Source organism: Anoplolepis gracilipes, chromosome 17 (genome assembly GCF_047496725.1).
Source record: "Anoplolepis gracilipes chromosome 17, ASM4749672v1, whole genome shotgun sequence".
NCBI classification, from domain to species: domain Eukaryota; kingdom Metazoa; phylum Arthropoda; class Insecta; order Hymenoptera; family Formicidae; genus Anoplolepis; species Anoplolepis gracilipes.
In genome coordinates this window covers 6,525,664-6,544,971 of record NC_132986.1, presented here as the reverse complement: position 1 = coordinate 6,544,971, position 19,308 = coordinate 6,525,664, and the positions used below count along the sequence as shown (strand labels likewise).

Sequence of the window (19,308 nt, the reverse complement as noted above, 5' to 3'; positions counted from 1 at the left end):
TCTTTTATTACTACAAATTATAAATGTTACAATGTTATTTGTCAGTTACAAGTTATTTTATTATAATAAAATTATTATCAGCTTCGAGATCTTTACAGAATACGTAAAAAAAGAGAAAAAATAAGAATAGATTCATCTCTCTAAAAAAATTTGGGTAACCAGAACCCAGCTGAGTAACAGCACAGTTTAACGTAGCAGCAGGTGAAAATGAGTTCCCTCAAAAACCGCTTCATGGCGCCTCTCAGGCTTCTCTCTGGTAGCACTGGTAGCAGTCACATGAGCCGATGGTCGCTATGCGCAGAAGCAGATAAGAGAGAGAAAGAGATTCTGTTTCTATTTTCTCTCTTTTTTTATCCGAGCTTCGCCATTCAAACATTGGTAAGCTGGTTTACCTTCTTACTATCGTCTGTGGATACGTCGAGAATGATGGTTAATATTTAAGAAAAATGGCGCTCGCCGAGGTTTGTGGTATCGAATCCTTCGCTGATTTTGGTTATTCGCGAGAAAATGAGAAGATTACTCGCGAGATCGAAGCGTATACGAGAAACTTCAACAACAATCTTCATCTGGCAGTGCCGCCGTTTATAAATGTAAGCATTGTAATGACATAAGCGACGATGTGACATAAATTTGCAGTATCATGCAATGGTTCATACACATTTTACAGTACATAAATGACACCGTTGCGATTTAATAATTTAAGTGATTGTTTTATTATGTCTCAGTAATTATTAATGATAATAATATCATCAATATATGTAAATTTTATATTTGAATGTATAATAATTCTTTTTATAAATACACGAATCTTTATCCTGTAATGTCAAGTATAGTTTACATTAATTCTATGAAAAAATAATTGTCATTAATTGAAAATAGCAACTCAACCTTTAATATTTTATTTTATATGTCTTATTTACACTTATATTGAAAAAGTTTAAATATATAATATAAGAGTATATATATTAATTCTATAATTTTTATATTTGTAGCCAGCCGAAACTCTCGGTCGTATAGCTTCAGGCACTGATGAAAGTGGGAAGCATCTGAAGATCAAATTTGATCATGGAACCACAACTTTGGGCTTTCAGTATCAGGGTGGTATTGTTTTGGCAGTGGATTCACGTGCAACAGGAGGACAATTTATCGGTAAAGCAGATTTCATATCTATTCAAATAATAAATTATATATTTATGATAAAACAATTTTAAAATTTCTAGTTGTTTATAAGACTAATTCTCACCTTGCTTTTCAGGTTCATCCACCATGAAGAAGATAGTAGAAATCAATGACTATCTTCTTGGCACTTTAGCTGGTGGTGCTGCCGATTGTGTCTATTGGGACCGTGTTTTAGCAAGGCAATGTCGTATGTACGAACTTAGAAACAGAGAACGCATTTCTATTGCAGCAGCGAGTAAACTCTTGTCGAATATGATTTACAATTTCAAAGGAATGGGATTGAGTATTGGTAAGATATCATTTGTAGCTAATGTTACAAATCTAAGCACCATAAGTTATGTGAAAATTTATAAATATAACATAAATATAATTGTATATAGGTATGATGCTAGCTGGTTGGGATAAACGTGGTCCTGGACTTTATTATGTCGATTCCGAGGGCACTCGAACTCCGGGAAAAGTTTTCAGCGTAGGTTCTGGATCTGTATTTGCGTTCGGTGTATTAGATTCTGGTTATAGATGGGATTTAACTGACGAGCAGGCTTATGAACTTGGAAGAAGATCAATCTATCATGCTACACACAGAGATGCCTATTCTGGTGGTATTATAAGAGGTCAGTTATAAAATAATATGAGATGTATCTTGTATAAAATAGCTGCAATGTTTTATTATATATTTTATTTTTTTACAGTATATCACATGAAATCGACTGGCTGGGTACATATCTCAGATCAAGATTCCAAGGATTTACATTATGCATACCAAGCTGAAAAAGCAGCAGAGCAACCAAGCACCTCGTCTTGTGTTTAATTTATACATTGTACATGCTATAATCGTTTATGAAATAAAATACAATGATTTCTATCTATAATTTATAATAATCATCATTTGTTTATTTAACTATCTTCAATATTGTACATTTTTTTTAGTAAACATAATTTATACATAGCTTTGTTCAACTAATTGCATCTGAGAATTTTAGAGTATCTGTATATTAAAATTGGAGCATAAATTTTCAATGAATTATTTTCATATTTGTTATATATTTTGTCGTGTTGTAAAATGATATAATGAATATGTTATCTGGTCCTGATATTAAAAGAACAATTTGAATATACATATAACTTAATATAAATTTAATTAATTGATTGTGGATACATTTCTTTTTAATTATTGTATGTTACATATATAAATCGTGTCGGGGGTCGGAGACATATGTATGTATTGTACGTCAGTGCGTATGTATTTGTCAGACGAGATACCACGAAAGGAGTGTAAACGACGTGTAGTAGTGATCTCCCCTCTCCGCGTTCGAAAACACGACGCATACGAGCCAAGTCGGGTCGGCTACGACTATCACTCAATCATCGTTGGATCAGTGAAAGATCGGAGTGTGGTTGCAACGAGCGACGAAGCAGTTGCAACATATTGTGAAAGGAATTCGATCGAACGTAGACTTTTTGATCGATCTAAAGACGACGGAATGTCGAGCGGAACGGACGAATGCAAACTGAAGGGTGGTCATCCTCCGGCAGGTTAGCGATTCTCATGCATTTTTTTTTTCTCACTACGAAACACGGGATAGATTAATGCGCGTTATCAGCCTGTCGAAATCCACCTGTCTCGTTCGCGATTTGCTTCAAGGTCGTTTTTTCGCTCGGCCAATTTTTAATGCGCATTTCACGTTGCGTGTTTTCGCTCTTTCAGTGAAGGCGGGCGGCATGAGAATAACCCAGCACAAGACGCCGAAGGATGAACGCGAGACGAAGCCTAGCAAGGATGTCGAAGATAGCAAACCGTCTAGCAGGTAAAATAAATCGACGTCATTTATCGCGACGTATGGTCATAACACTCGTCCTTTGATGGATCCGGTATTTGGCCGCTTGCGGCGTAAAAAATTGAGGAAGCAGCTGGACCGCAGACCCGGCGACTCGCGCACACGACCGGTTTAAAGGGGAACGACTGAAGGACAAGAAGGGAAAATTCAAATTGTTCGTACAAAAGAGCCGGCTAGAAATTTAATAATGTATGTAAGATCAACTGCACGCATAACTTCGATGTTGTTCGTTCTCACAGTAGTTTACGGTATCTTAAAATGTACGTGTTTATTTTTAACTTCTATAGCCTCTCACTCAGATACAAGATATAAAAAAAAAAATAATTTTAAGATATAACAAATTTATCACGACTGCGCTGATTAATTCACTTCTGTTCATCCAATTCTGATGATAAGCGAAATTATCGATATTTTGCGTTTACATAACACAATATTACGCAATCGAAAATAAACGTGAGTTTCATCTGAATAAACATTTACACTGCAAAAACGAATCCGTATTTATATTATACGAAGTGCAAAATAATTTAATCGGACTAAAATAATTTAATGATTAATTATACGCGTTGGAGTGCAAATTTTATAAAAAAATTTTTCTAATTTTATAATAAAAAATACACTCTTCAATTTTTAATCATATAAAAGAATAAGTAATATACAAAATCTGTTTTTGTATATTAATGAAACTTTCTGATTCAATGACATTAATTATTGTTTGTAATAGATAACGATATCTTAATCGATCAAAATTATCAATGTTTTGCTCTATCGATATCGCTTGCAATAATCATCAAGAAGATAAAACAATGTGTCCAAGTAACAACAATAACTCTTTAGACATAACATAAACGTATAATAAATGGATGGAGAGACTTGCGTTCGTAAATCTACTCGAACAGTGCCGTTTCACTTTGACCAATCGCGATAAGGAGATTTGTGCTCTTTAATTGGTCGAGCGCACGTCACGGTATTCGGACTAGTGTATTTTCGAACGTTCGCGGGAGATAGTTGGCTCGGCGGCCGCGAGTGGCGCTGCGGTCGGCGGCGTGGCGCGACACGAACGGCGAAGTTGCTACTCGTGAAACGAAAATGGCGTCCTATGTCATAGCCGGATTACACTCTTTAAAGCCTTGTGGCCAATTAAACCTGAAAAAGAAGAAGAAAATGGTGTCGCGTACATGGTGCCGATGATTATTGATTAACTGCAGTTGTCTGAATCGCGAGACGCAGGTAAACGCGTGAGGTGACGGCTTAATGTGTGTTGACGTGCGCGAGTGAGCGATTCTTCTCCATGTCTCGTCCTTGTTCTCGCGGAGGAGGCAGTGATCGACGATGTCGCGCGTTCCCCATCACCATGGCGGTGAATCCGCTTGATATGGACGGCTTTATGCCGCTCCTGTCAACGACGGATATCAAGAAGAAGCTGAACGTTGGCAGCGCGCTGTTGAATTACCTCGGTGACCCGAACAATAGCAACGAGTGCCAGGACATTGGCATGTTCATCAATAATGATGATCATCATATTGTCATTTGATGGTATTGTTCGGGTCGACTCGAAACAACAAAGATTGGAATTAAAAATAAATATTATCTATATATTTATCATGTGTACAAAATTAATTATATAATTAATAATTTAGAAAATTTTAATAATCTGTGTTGAGTCCACAAATTTCTCAGGATCAAAGTCCTCAACTGACTTTGATTTTGAGGAAGTACCATTTTTACTTAAGACTTCTTCCAGCCATTTCTGAAGATTCTGCTGTGATTTGTTAAATTGTGGACTAATATTAAACGAATGTATATTACAAAATTATATCATTTGTATTAGAATTATCATTTCTAACTAATTAAATGTTCTGAATGTGATACTTTTTATATATCACTTTAAAATATTGAAAAAGTAAGAAAGTCAGAAGTATCTCGGTAAATATCCTATTTTTAATCAAATTTACAGCAAACGAAAAAAGATATTTTGATGTCTTTGCAGTCCGCCGAAGACGATAATGATTAGCGGTGCTCCAGCCAAAGGGAACGCTGATTTTCCGCCGGAAGCTGTGCAACACTTTCATGAGAAGCCTACACCAACGCATGATGCACGACCGGCACATTGTTCGCGTCCCATTATCATTCAGCAGCCCAGAAAGTGAATTGCATTTTGCACATTTCACATTGAACTGGTGGGTCTCGGTCCACAGAGTCATCCGTTGAGTTTACGCAAGAAAGAAAATTATAATTATATAAAAATATATGGAAGATATAAATGTGTGTGTATATGTGTACATATACACATACACACGTGTATAAGCGTACTTAAAAAAAAATCTTTAAAAAGTTAAAATCGAGAAATTTGAACTTTATGCAATAACTGCGCGCGGTACTTTGATTTTTTAACCGATACATGATTACTAATTTTTTTCTAATTAACTAACTATGTACATACACACACACATACATACATACATACACACAAACACACACACACACACACACACACACATATATATATGCATATGTAGTTAGTTTGTCATAACTATCGGTTAAAAAATTAAGAGAATTCGATTTCGTATACTTAGGTGTTAACCACCTTATAAGAGATAACTATATTGTTAATAATGAAAAAAGAAAGTTTATTTTTTTGGACATTACAAGATTCCTGCATCGGCATTTAACAGGCTTTTTTTATGTTTTTGACTCGGTATCATCTTTATTTTATCGTTTCTTTTTTTAACATTAGACATGACACATTTGCTATGATTACATTAAGTATATTGTCGTACCACGATTATTCAATGTGATCACTATTTTTGGGACCAGTATACTGCGATTCATGGTAGAACTTTTGTATTTACAATTAGTAGCATTTTTTAACCTCGTACAAATCTATTCTTTTTATTTTAATATTTGCTTAACTGTAGAATAGAAATTCAGTGCATTAGTATCATTTTGAATTTCAGAAAATTAAAATGCTTCTTTTTTTTAATGTAAGTATCAAGAATGTCGAGCGAGATTCATAATTGGTGACAATTTGTATAACACTTCAGAAAGAATAAACGTTCGTACATGTACGAAACTTATGGCTTCTATTCTTTTTGCACACTATATATATATATATATAGTTGGAACTATTATTAATTATTAAAAATACACAAATTATGATTTAGTTATCCTATAGTAAAATATTTATTTGATATATAATAAATTAATAAAACAAGCTTAATAGAAGAAACAATGTATATAGATATATAAATTAATAGAAGTAAAATAGCAATTTCATGATACTCACTGATGATATAATATTATTACAATGTTTTCCTAAAATCCATAGAATAAGAATAAAAATCGTTATTGACTTTTCTCAGACACACTTTGTTGTTTTATATAATCTTGCACAGTTTTTAAAATACTCTCTACACCATTGGTCACATAAGTTGGAGTATCGGACAGGAATTTTATGCTGGTTACGACTCCCTTATTCCATGATGACTTGACAGAGTTGGAAAGATCATTGGTACTTGGCAATGGTGGTAGCTATGACAATTTAATAATTTTTTTTTCTTAGATGAATCTTTAATAAAACGTAAAAAAATAAGTAATAATATAACGCAAAGCGATAATACGATATAAAACAATACCATTTTACATAAATCTATATACATAAATATGATTGAATGAATATCAATATCGATAAAAATCAGTCACTTTTGATTTTATTTGATTACCATACAACTTTACTATTGAATGTCAATATTTAATAAGGATTAAATTATAATGTTGTCTAAATATGTTGAAAAAGTATATGCTAAATATCGCTTAAACTGTTAATAAAAACACACCTCGTTCACGACTTCCTTAGGAATATTGTCCTTAATGTAAGGCACGACATTATTATAGATCTTTCCATATAATTGCACGCTGTCTTCGGACTTGGACCACAGGCCTTGATGAATACTATAATAAACAATACCTCCTACGAGCGTGGCCTTGACAGCGAACCTGTAGACATAACCTTTCGTCATGATACGATCTCGATTCGTGGAACAATGTTGTGTGCGAATACCGTGACAGCATGTCTTCTCTATTCCTCAGCGAATGTACTAACCGCACGATACCCATTATTCAGTCAGAAAACACTTTGACAAGTGAATTGGATTCAAAATGCTCTAGAATTCTTCGTATATACCACGTGAGAGAGAACGAGACTTACGTAAATCGAAGATGGTCAGAGACCCCGACTAGTCCGTCAAACACTTCGAAAAACGAACGAAGCGAAAATAACGTCAAACGGAACGCATTTCGGGACGCAAGAAACAAACGTTTTTTTACTTTGATTGGCCAATTAAACACTTCCTATATAAGTCGACTCAATTGGCTAATTCAAAATAAGATTCTCTGATTGGTAATCATGTGTAATATTCATTTATATATGGCGGCCAGTTAAAACGGAGCATAGAGTACAACTATCATGAATGAATCTATTCGATGGTTAACGTCATTTACCATTGTTCCGTCCATATTCCACATATCATTTGTATTTCCGTTAGGTTAGCGCGTTATGAACGATTAATATATTTCATCTATGTTTTCCTTTTTTTAATTATATTTTTCTTCTAATAATCCATTATTAGAAGAAATCGTATCGAGTTATCGATAATAACCATAATTTAAGTGATAAAAGTAATGGTACTATCTTGGTTTATTCATTATTAAATTAGTTTTACTCTATTTTCAAAGTTTATAATGTCGCCAACAGAATATGTGGAGTTAAAGGTATTAAGAATGTGATTTTGTTTATAAAATATGGTTTTAATAGCAAAATAACATAACTAGTTAATGATATATTTGTTTGTTATATTGCAGCATATTGATAAGTTATTACAATGTGGGATATGTTACGAATATATGGACACTAGTGTGATAACTTCTTGTTCTCACAATTGTAAGTAATTATATAAAACCTTGTGTTATTTTTTCTATTATATAAATATTTATAATTTTAGATTGTTCCCTCTGTATTAGAAAGTACTTACATTATAAAACGCAATGTCCAATTTGTTTTGAAGAAACCTTTGAGAAAGATTTACGAAAAAACCAGCTTTTGGATGAAATCATTATTCATTATTTGAATTTTAAAGACAAACTTGAAAAGATATTTTATCAGAAAAAAGTATTGACTATGGAAGATAAAAACTTTCAAGATGTATGCTCTTCAAATAATTTTGAGTGTAAGAAAAAGCAAAATGTTCCTGATACAGATGAGATATTGGATGAAAGTTTTAATAGTCCAATGTCCATGACTAGTAATACTACACCTTGTGGACAAAAGGATTATCAGCAAAATGTATCTACTCCTAGCACAAGTACAGAACTTAGGGTACCCTTAATGTTCACGCCAAAGAGAAAAAATTTTCAAAAGAAGGAAAATTATCAGGCAGTCACATGTCCAGTATGTAAAGTAGATGTGCCTGAAAATAATATAAACAAACATTTAGATGATTGTTTAAAAAGGGAAAATGTAAAGGATTATCCTAAAAAGTATATATAGTATTATTTTGTATTATTATTACTATTTATAATTTCAAAGAAAGTTAATATGATTTTTATGTCTTGAATATCTTAATTATCTTTTTGCAATGTTTTATTTTAAATATGTTTATTTATGCTTTGCAGAAGTGAGCCAAAACGTGAACCACTGCCAAAATTAGTACTAAGTTTAATGAAAGATAATGAGATACGAAAGAGATTAAAAGAATTAGGTTTATCATCTCAAGGAGACAGAAAGGCATTAGAAAGCAGATTACAAAAATATATTATTCTTTATAATGCAGAATGTGATAAAACAAATCCTAGAACTGTATCAGAATTAATTAAACAGTGTGAAGAAGAAGAAAATTTAGAGAAGAAAGTGCAGAAAGCATCAAATGTGAATATATTATGTAGTGTACAGTATTTATATATATACATTTGCATACATTTTTCTTTATATATTAATGTAATAAATTTTACAGAGATTAAATATTAATAGAAATACAGAACATAATGTTATAGAACAACAGAGAAAGAAATATTGTAAGTATTCTTAAATTATTTGTAAATATAGATGATTAGAATATATAATTTGTTTTAATATTTCTTTTTCTATTTTTAGTAGCTACAAATAAGAATAGTTATGATCAACTAATTATGAAGATGAAACAGCCTAATAGTTCACAGAAATTATCCGTTAGGCGCAACATATTAAGCAAAGGAAATTCTGATGTTCCATATAAAGAGTGTGTTACAGAAAACACTTCAACTATTAGAGATAGCGAGAAAAGCAATTTTTTAGTACTGAATTCTTGCGTTGAAGATTCAGACATAGCTTGTTCCAGTATGATTCCCATAAATTTTTTAACAGTTGAATTATCTTCCTCATCTAATGATTCCAATGATCAATATGCTTCCAATCTTGTTTCATACAATTCATGTGAAATTAAATCAGTTTTATCTACTTCTATTGTAAAAACAGAAAATATAAAGAATGAGGAACTGTTATTTTCTGGAAATACTGCAATACATAAAGAGATCATTTCTAGTAATCAATCAAAAGAATGTAACTCAGAAAATGGAATAGATATTGACATGGATAAAGAATCAGTTTTTGAGCTTATTAGAATTGAATCAAAGGATAAAAGAAAAGCTAAATTGTCTATGAAAAGAAGTAGGAATAACATAATGTGTAGTCCAGAGAAACGTGTTGCATATTCCGAGTCGAAAAATATGTGGCAGGAGCAACCACACAAGGAAGAAATAAATTCAAATGTAGAAGATATTGTTCATTTTATAGGAGATAGTGATAATAGTGACATTCAGGATTATGGTAAATATTTTTTAATATTTTAAAGGAAATCCACATAAGTTATTTTTCATTTCAGTTATGAATTTATTTTTATTAGGATAATTGAAACCTTCATGAAAGAGATTTGGCTTTTACAGAGAGATCAAAGAACGAACAGTTATATAATATGAAAAAGAAAAACGCATCCGATCGTACAAAATTTGAGAAAGAAAACCTGGAATCGTCGGATGAAAGTTTAAAATCTTACTCTTTTCGAAAACGAGAACGTAAAATGACATTTACGTTAAGTGACAAGGAAAAAATTGCAAATAGATTGATAAAAAAATCCAGGTTTGGCCTTAGCGAAGCTAAGAGAGGATTTGATAATGAAAATTTTGAGGATAAAATGCAGGATCAAGAAAAATTGCAAAATGAAAAGGAACCATTACGTGTAACTCGTGGTTATGTGCAAAGACATCTTAAATTAAAAAGTAATATTAGTAATGATATAGAAAAATAAATTGAATCATGGAAGGAAATAAATTTTCATATATATCTTATTGAAGATTGTAAAATACAAAAATGTAAGTAGTTGATCAACAATTATAAAATATTTTGCTTTGTTATATATATTTTTATGGATGTACAGATGACTTTGATATAAAAAAAGAATATTTAAAAAAATAATAAAAGTACTATATATATATGTTATTATTGAATATAATTTTACTGCTTCTATATGCTACTATTTATTATATATTCACACATACATATATTTTTTAATTGCAGTATAATTTCAATATTGTAGTAATTTATATTCTTATCTTTATATTTTATATTCTTATTCGTATGCTGTTTCAAATAGATTTCAAAATTACCTAACATCGATCATTATATTGTTTTTCATTTAGAGACTGCAAATTGGATATTTTGAATAATTTGGATGATATGAAATATTTGACTGTTTTTCTATCTTACATTATAATCTTACATAATTGAATAAAGTAAATAAATAAAATGTTTTGTCACTTCAAACTTTGATGTTTGGTAAATGGTACATACATAAATTATCAAAATATCTATGAAAGACATTAAATTTTATTGAATATATTATTTTACATTATTTTGAACAGAAAAAATGCTAAACAGTGATGAACAGCGCAAATATCAATAAACTTGCGTATCTATTCCTAAACATTAACAATAATTTAATAAGCTTAACATAATGTCTCGAAACATAGCTGCCTGTTTATCGATTGCTTACTTACACAATAAAATATACATTTTTGATATTACATAACTTTGATATTCATACACTTTGGTATTGATTTATACAATTATACAGTTTCAACTTTATTTACATGCGTATAATTCACGATAAACTCTGATACTCATCTAAGTTCGTCTAAAGTTACAAGTGCTAACGTTCTAAACGGAACGGCTATCACACTTACTATACATCGTTCTCGCTTAATTCTTAACGTTATTGCACTGTTACAGTCTATTAAATTTCGTATCGTTATTATCGATACTTTTTTGTTTTACGGACGAGGCGCATTGTTACTACAGGAACGAAAATTTTTCTATGGTTTAGGAAGTATTTCTAATAGTAAACGGTTTTCTGTTCTTTAACAAACTTTTGTCTAAAATTTTCATATTTAATGCTTTAAAGAGCATATAGCTATTTAGCAGAATTAATGATCATTTTTGTTGCAATCATACATTTCATTATTTTCTATATAATTAGGAAATATTTGTTCGTGCATAAAATATCTTTTACTTAAATACAGATTCGAGCATAATGTTTTGCTGTGGTATGGCATCACGCGAGGTAGTTACTCGAATGTTAATATATTTTCTCCAAGTATGCTACAAGTGATTCTAACTTCTATCCCGTATGTAATTGTTTGTCGATTCCTCTTGAAGACAGCAGGAAGATCGAAATATCAGATACCTAAGACATTGTGTTACGAATAGTAGTCCAATTTATTAGATCCATTAACGACTCGTTCACGATATTCACATTCATAGTACTTATAAGTAGATTGTCTTTTGATTTGCTAAGAGACCAGAGATAGTAGCTTTGAAGAAGTGAAACGGCAAAAAGATTATCTTTGCCGTAAAAGGCCAATTGTCTCCTATTATTTAATTACAAGTTATAGAGAAACTCCTGAAAAATAGATTATCTCTCTCACATGAGTGAAGAAAACTATTGAGTTTTTATCACACATTTTAAGTACGTATATTAATGGTTGCAGATTCTCTTTTAATTATGGATGGATCAAGTTAAAGCCGAAATGTAAATTAGTTATCGCACGATAAATTTACTTCGTATGAAATAAATTTCACACGTAAAATTAATTAATTCACATTTCGTTCATGTAAATTCACGATAAAATATCAATGTCAAGCTCTTTTAATAAAATTATACTTTGTGAGATAAAAATATGTACATGATAAATGTTTAGCTTTATTCTTGAAAGAGAATCGGAAAAACTATCATTTTTTGAAAAATTTATATATATATATATATATATATATATATATATGTATATATGTATATATATTATTTTAAAATTTTAGTTTTACAAGTCTAATTCTTTCAAAGATATCAGAGAAAATAAAATTATATTTTATAGACGCTAAATTTTCTTTTAAAAATAATTTTGCTATTTAAACTCACTTTTCATAACTATTTTTTTTATTGGATAAATTTGATAGGATACGTTATTTATAACGATATGTAAGATATACTATAAGCTCATAGATGCGAGAATTTTTCTTTTCACGCTCAATACATAAAAGAATATTTTTACAACTTTGTACACACATATATCGCAGTTTCATAAAAACTCGAGATCTTTTTCTCGAAAGATTATCAATAATTTGCTTTTCGACTGAATGGAACATCTCTGAAACATCTTTGCAATATTTACATTGTTTTCTTTTCAATCATATTTTGATTAATCCTTTGATTCTCGAATTCATTGAAACAATGTGTACTAATCATAAAAGACTGCTTTTTGAAAATACTATCGTAAATTATCAGGAATTATTAATAAGTGCTGATAATTAATAAAAAAAATTTAAGCTTTCGAGATAAAAGCACTTCGATTAGCCTACATTAATACGCAATTTGTCATGGTCGACATATTGAATGTCCTTTTGTGATAACAATCGATAAATCACGTTAGAATACTGCAATTTCAGTGGAATTTCAGTTATAAATAATATTGATTTGTGGATTGAAATAGGTTGATTCGCGTGCAAATTCTTTTATATTTATTTATAAATAATATTGGTTTGTGTGTAGTCGCGAACGACTAAAAATTTAACACGACATTCTTGAATGACATATAATTTCAGATCTCCAACGTTTAATTTCCTACGGAAGATTGCTACAAGATTGAGTGACTCTTTATCTTCGAAGATATCTGTTAGAAAATGAGATCAGAATGGCATCTGTTAATTTTTTTCCCTCACCATCTTTCTCGACGGTGGTCTTTTGTAGTTGATCAGGATTCTGAAGACGATCTCTTCATTGTCGACTGCTATTTTTTCAGGCGCAGTAAGATATATTATCTTGGTTCTTCACGAGTGATTTTTATCACTGATACTGGCATGAACCTATTCTTCTGGGATTGAGAATCCATCAATTTATAATAATTTTTTTATTGTACTAATAACATTCATCTATAATCTCATTTGTTCATTTTTTAATAATTACTGCTTTTCTTCTATTTCTATCTTCTCTCTCATTATCTAAATTTTAATGAAAATTTTATTGAAGAAGATCAGCATTTTTACTCAATTATAATTTACTCTTGATAAAAACCTTTTTTATATTAGACCGATGTCTAAATCCTAAAATCTGCCATAGTCCGCGATCGGTATAAAGAATATACCAATCAAATCGTACCTTTTATGGTTGTTCTATTTCGACATCGCACTATTGTCACGTTATATTGTCTCGTTTCGATCTCCTCATCACCGTGATACCTATCGAACCACGTATCTTGCGTAACAGATCTATTATATCAGCTGTCGACATGTGTTCCACACTTTCCTCGTTAACCTGATGAAGAGAAGAAATATTTTTTCTAGAAATAGATATGTGAGCAAACTTGAATTTTTTATCAATCTCTTTAATCTCTTTAATCAATTTCCCTTTATATGTTCATTCAATAAATATTATTTATAAAAAATCATTATATCTCATAAAATTTATAAAGTATAAAAGTTAAAGACAAAGTTAAAACACACAAATATAAAAAGATAGATTGTTTTAACTGATAGATATTTTATATAATAAAGTGTAATATTTTAAATAATAGCTCTAAAATATATCTAGAACAAATTAAGAAAAAATAAGCTTGCGATGAAAAGAACTCACCATCAGTAATACATCGCCCTGTTTGAGCCTGCCATCCTTGGCTGCAACACTATCAGGATGCACGACTGATATCACTGTACAATTTCCTTCCGGCTGTAAGCTAAAGCCCAGTCGGCTGTTCCACCCACGCGTCAACTCCACCATGAACACCTGTAACAGCAAATGCGGATTGCGCAATATTGCAATGTTACGTTCTCGTATCTTCGATTATCGTATGATTTCATATATTCCGAGATTGAAATCAACTAAATAACAATACATCAAATGATAAAGCAAATTTTTAATTAAAAAAAAATTAATCACTTATCATGAAATTGAACTTTGCTCATTTATTTTCGATAAAATAAAATCAGTTATAGAGAAACGTAATTTTTAAAAATACCAACCTCGCTGCCTTGTTCAAGATCTTCAGCAAGAGCGACTGAATCCGTCGTGTCTTTTCCGGTTTCTTCTGGATCATGTTCAGTATCTGCTTCATCATTTGGAGCGAACATCACGCCCTTCCACTTCAGTAATCCTTTACTACCGCCTGGATCATCCGTTCCCAGGACCTTTCCTGCACGACGAAACAAAAAGTTGAGACCATTGAATCGGAAATAACGCTGATTGTGTGAAATAATCGTCGTGCAAAGTTGCTAAGTTTTGCAGTAATGTGACTCTTATCTTATCTCACAGTCTCCCTCTACTGCATCGATTTACTTTCAATGATAAAAGCACATTGTATACCACGCAAATGCATTATATTTCTAAAATCAGTTTTACATACATCAATTATACAGCAACCATCAATTATAAACTTATATTATATTAATATCATCTTAATTCTGTATTATATAAAAAAAACTCGAATTTTTATGTACTTAAAAAAAAATTGCAATTATTATCATAAGTTTTCTATAATTTTAACAAATTTTTCCATCACTCATTATTTCCATGTTTTAAAATCACAATATGTGTATGTAGATGTAAAACAATTTAAAATTAAATTTTATCAATATTATGTAATTTGTGTTTCCATATAATTTTATATATAAATTTATTAACCAAAAGAAGCGAAAAAGAAAAATGTCTCAATTATATTGCAAACTTGACGAAAATTTGATTAAAAATTGTATGAAGTGAGAATTTAATAAGTATTGAAATTATTTAAATATCAAGTGCAAAAAGTAAGTCAAAATTCACATTAATCGAGCAAAGTTTGACCCTATTATATTTTTATTTCTGGAATAAATAAAACAAATAATAAGAAAATGTAATCTTAAATAATTACCTGGAATGTCTTGATCACTGGAGTGTGTGGTTTTGTTCTTGCTTTGTCCACCAGTTGGGTCAGCGCTGCCGCAGGCCGGATTGGCACTCTGGTAGGCCGGATTCTTGTAGCTGAAGGCAGCCGTGCTGGTACTGCTGGTGGATGATAGCATTGGCGGCATGGAAGCCGGCTCGGATGGCAGATCATTGTCGTGCTCGTCGCTCGACATCACCGTCACATTCCTGTCGTTATCGTAGTTCGGTTCAGCCAGCCGACCTCGCTCTGCTTCCGCGAAGATCACATCGCCATCGCCAGGATACTCGCAGTCCGAATCAACGCTGCAGAACTGAAAGTGCGGTTTACCTTGCGGCGCTGACAAGTCGAGGAAGCTCGGCCTGGCCGCCGCAGCATTGTTAGACGTCGGTTTCGACAATTCATCGTCGTCAATGTCGTTGTAAATATCGTAAAGCGGTGGCGGATCGATTATGTCGGTCGCAGGTGTGTTTGCTTGGGAATTGGTGATCTGCGTCTTGACGGAGCATTGGTCCGAGTCCGATGCGGTCTCCGCTTGGCTTGCTGTCGACGACGTCGTTTGCACGTCATGCATCTTACTCTCGGGAGTTTCTGTGTGGAGAATACTTGTCGTGAGGAGACTTATTGTAAAGTCCTATCATCGAGGATTGCCTTAATCCTCTGCGCGATTCAAGATAATTCCGAGAGACAGTTGATGTTGAATGTTTCATTGTTACTTTAACGTTACTGAAAGTTTCTAAAGCAATAGCTGTTCTCTGCTAATCCTCTAGATTTGTACAGTTTCGAGAAATATACTTCACAAATTATAATTATATCTTTGAATATATTTGGAAAATTTGTATACAGATAGATTAGTATGTGATGACAGTTATTAAAATGATATTTATCTTTATATTCTGTCCTTAGATGCTTTTATTTTTTTCTAATTGATAAATAACCAAAATATTCTTTTAGAACTATTACCTATTTCGAAATATTTCCTACTTTATATTTTTAATTAACTACTTAATGATACCTTGATTCGTTTCGGCAGTAGAAGTACGCGTGGCAAGTCGTCGTCTTCGTGGCGAGTTGCATGAAGGACCGGGTGACTGTTGTTGCTTGCAACTACTCGAACCACTCGATGTACCTGGTGACAGCTTTCGGACTGCTAAGTCACATAGCATATCCACGGCTTCTTGTCTGTTGTAAAAATAATATAAAATATAAGCCAGAAGTTATTATATAAAACACTATAAGCGCTCGTTTTAAGTCCAATATGACGATGTCGACAAATAATTTTAAATACTAACACAAACATCTGTGATCTTTTTTATATTTTTTGCTGATTTCTCTCTCAAAAAAGAAGAATAAATTGATTCTGTATATGATTCAGTTATGTAGTGAAGAAATAGATGTACGGATTTTCTAGACACAGTATAAAGGAATATTCATGATAGATAGAATTGAAATCAAATTTTCCATATAACAAAATATTCTTTTTTAAAGCAGCAAACATATTAGAACCAAACAAAGAAGATAGAAATAGTAATAAAATTAAGATCTCTACAAAGTTTCATTAAATTTATATGATCAGAATTATCATAATTTTTTATAAATAATTTGATTCTTTCTTTATTAGATGTCTTACTCCACATGCAATATCAATGCTAATATTCCAATAATATCTTTTACATCTATTATATTTTCAATAACGAATATATTAATTTTTAAATTTTATGCAAAATAAAATAATGAATCATTAATAAAAGATATGATTAATTCTCTAATTTGTAAAATTAACTTTCTCAAGGACAATATGTAAGAAAATTTATTTTTCTTTTGATTCATTATTTTCTTTCATTCAGAACTATCTTTTCACTTATAATACCATCAATTTCAAGACATGCCGTATAAAAATGTTAAATTAATAAAAATATTAAGTAATTAAATTTTTTGAGATTTATGAGATACCTCAAACTCGTTCGTGGCGGACGGAGAGGATGATCGGGCTCAGTGGGCGAGAGCGCCGAGACTGGAGTCTGCGCCAAATCGCGGTACAACCGCAGTTTTACCGTCGGTCCGCATTGTCGCAGCAACTGAACCGCTTCCTCGTGACTCATTGGAGATAGTGGAGTATTATCCACGGCGACGATCTTGTCGCCCGGTTGGATTCTCTTGTCACTAAGTGCCGGTTCTCGAACTAGCGCCCTTACGTAATGACCCAGGGCACTGCTATCCGCCTTCCTCAGAGTAAAGCCGAGACTGCCGCCGACTTTTGTCATTTCGATGTCGAATTCCTGTAAACAATTGCCGTTTAACTCTCTCTTTCTTATTTAACTGATTTTAAACTGTCGCAAAAATACTCAAATCTTTAAATTGTATTTAAGTAGTTGTTATTAATTAGAAAATTTATTAATTACTGTTGTATTAATTAGGAGAGAATGCGTTTACGTGAAGACTTGGATGTATGGTATCTTGTAACTCACGAAACGCACTGCTGATTTACGTTCAGCAATTGAAAAAACTTTAACTTTTTTTTTATATATGAGATCCACGATTTTAAAAATATCTAAAAAAAATTTTATTTTTTGAAATGTGTTGAAAATATTCATTGATTTGAGATGCATATATGCACTTTACATGTGGAATTTCTGGTTTCACATTTTGCATTTCTCGCTGGGGAGCCATGGCACGTAACAAGCAGTCGTATATATGCATTGACTATTGTTTATGAATATTACCTCCCGTGGATCGTTCCCTATCAAGGTTCTCTTGGGAATTGAATATTCAAATCAATATATAATGTGCATATTCCGAGCTCATCTTACTTAAGCACAAGTATTAACAGCCGAACAAAAATTATACATTCCGCAAATAAGTTAAGTTTTAAAAATTTCTACAAATAAGATTTTATTTCTGTTAGTTTTATTTGTAGATTTAATTAATTGACAGATAAATTATTTCCTTGTTATTTAGAATAGGCTTATTAATTAAATTAATCAACGTTCATCCTTTATTTAATTCTCTGTGGATGCAACTATTGTAACAATAAGTAACTCTTGCAAATAATTATTTAGATAATTTTTTATTCATATACACACACACACACACACACACACACACACACACACACATATATATATATATATATATTGCTGCGACAAATTTAATGCTTTATTTCTAATATTGAATACAAATATTGTTGCTGTGTAACATTTACTGTTACCTAATATTAAATACAAATTTTACTATATTTACCGGCAATATTAATAATTTAGCTTTCTTACAATCAATATTTATTCTTTATTACATCATATTTTATTAATAAAAAGAATTTGTCAATAAACTGCAATGTGTGTAAAAATTTATATATATATACACTCTATTAGACATGTATAATAAATAAAACTGTTGTTTTTAAAAATAATGCATGATTATTTCTTTGTCTGGATATGTCTCTTTGTTTACATACAATTATCTAATGGATTAAATACTTTTATGCAGATTTTATTAAATCAGCTGACACGGTCGTTATTTATTCATCCAAGCAACGACTCGATAATGAACCGATTATTCATGAAGTTATTTAAAAGAAGCACTACTTACACCGCAGGGTTCAATTTGCAGTGGTGGTAATGGATTGAGTATACGTAACGATGATGGTTCCCGCCTTGCTGGGGGTGGTGGCGGTGCACCGGGTGGAGTAACATTACTATCTCCTGGAAGCCGACATACCACCAATTCGACCGTGCTAGGGGTCGTACGCAGAACTTCGAGAGCTTCCTGCAACAAGTAGCATCAAAGTAAGATTATACGG

At 31.6% G+C, this 19,308-nt stretch overlaps 5 protein-coding genes across 11 annotated transcripts in view; 3 read left to right on the top strand and 2 right to left on the bottom strand.

The window, feature by feature from the left end:
* The first annotated feature begins 420 nt into the window (after nucleotides 1-420).
* Prosbeta5 (Proteasome beta5 subunit) lies at nucleotides 421-2,051 on the top strand. The gene is made up of 5 exons (XM_072909070.1): nucleotides 421-590; nucleotides 993-1,149; nucleotides 1,256-1,468; nucleotides 1,560-1,793; nucleotides 1,872-2,051. The coding sequence occupies exons 1-5, from the start codon at nucleotides 447-449 to the stop codon at nucleotides 1,988-1,990; spliced, it is 867 nt and encodes a 288-aa protein (XP_072765171.1). The 5' UTR covers nucleotides 421-446; the 3' UTR covers nucleotides 1,991-2,051.
* Nucleotides 2,052-2,506: 455 nt separating this feature from the next.
* Nucleotides 2,507-6,090, top strand: LOC140675057 (death-associated protein 1). Its single transcript, XM_072909073.1, has 3 exons — nucleotides 2,507-2,715; nucleotides 2,888-2,987; nucleotides 5,008-6,090. The coding sequence occupies exons 1-3, from the start codon at nucleotides 2,664-2,666 to the stop codon at nucleotides 5,165-5,167; spliced, it is 312 nt and encodes a 103-aa protein (XP_072765174.1). The 5' UTR covers nucleotides 2,507-2,663; the 3' UTR covers nucleotides 5,168-6,090.
* On the bottom strand, nucleotides 5,762-7,273 carry LOC140675055 (MICOS complex subunit MIC13 homolog QIL1). 2 transcript variants are annotated; one of them, XM_072909072.1, is made up of 3 exons: nucleotides 7,120-7,273; nucleotides 6,854-7,013; nucleotides 5,762-6,548 (listed from the first exon to the last, which is right to left on the bottom strand). In XM_072909072.1, exons 1-3 carry the CDS (start codon nucleotides 7,131-7,133, stop codon nucleotides 6,363-6,365), a joined length of 360 nt encoding a protein of 119 aa, XP_072765173.1. In that variant the 5' UTR covers nucleotides 7,134-7,273; the 3' UTR covers nucleotides 5,762-6,362. The 2 variants fall into 2 exon arrangements, with proteins under 2 accessions (XP_072765173.1, XP_072765172.1); XM_072909071.1 differs by having other exon boundaries at nucleotides 7,078-7,258.
* A 243-nt stretch (nucleotides 7,274-7,516) lies between these two features.
* Nucleotides 7,517-10,461, top strand: LOC140675053 (E3 ubiquitin-protein ligase RAD18). Of its 2 annotated transcripts, none has more exons than XM_072909069.1 (7): nucleotides 7,517-7,787; nucleotides 7,878-7,956; nucleotides 8,018-8,552; nucleotides 8,688-8,940; nucleotides 9,026-9,086; nucleotides 9,166-9,876; nucleotides 9,953-10,134. In XM_072909069.1, exons 1-7 carry the CDS (start codon nucleotides 7,758-7,760, stop codon nucleotides 9,955-9,957), a joined length of 1,674 nt encoding a protein of 557 aa, XP_072765170.1. In that variant the 5' UTR covers nucleotides 7,517-7,757; the 3' UTR covers nucleotides 9,958-10,134. The 2 variants fall into 2 exon arrangements, with proteins under 2 accessions (XP_072765170.1, XP_072765169.1); XM_072909068.1 differs by having other exon boundaries at nucleotides 7,518-7,787; nucleotides 9,993-10,461.
* Nucleotides 10,462-10,916: 455 nt separating this feature from the next.
* Nucleotides 10,917-19,308, bottom strand: part of LOC140675376 (uncharacterized) — a 110,028-nt gene continuing 101,636 nt past the window's right edge. For 2 of the 5 annotated variants that reach the window (XM_072909807.1, XM_072909808.1), the window contains exons 7-13: nucleotides 19,098-19,274; nucleotides 17,463-17,788; nucleotides 16,525-16,691; nucleotides 15,498-16,100; nucleotides 14,614-14,783; nucleotides 14,228-14,377; nucleotides 10,917-13,909 (exon numbers count right to left, since the gene is read on the bottom strand). In XM_072909807.1, the coding sequence (XP_072765908.1) occupies nucleotides 13,790-13,909; nucleotides 14,228-14,377; nucleotides 14,614-14,783; nucleotides 15,498-16,100; nucleotides 16,525-16,691; nucleotides 17,463-17,788; nucleotides 19,098-19,274 (1,713 nt within the window). In that variant the 3' untranslated portion in view covers nucleotides 10,917-13,789. The remainder of the gene's footprint in view (nucleotides 13,910-14,227; nucleotides 14,378-14,613; nucleotides 14,784-15,497; nucleotides 16,101-16,524; nucleotides 16,692-17,462; nucleotides 17,789-19,097; nucleotides 19,275-19,308) is intronic. The other 3 variants (XR_012048388.1, XM_072909809.1, XM_072909810.1) reach the window with 3 other exon arrangements.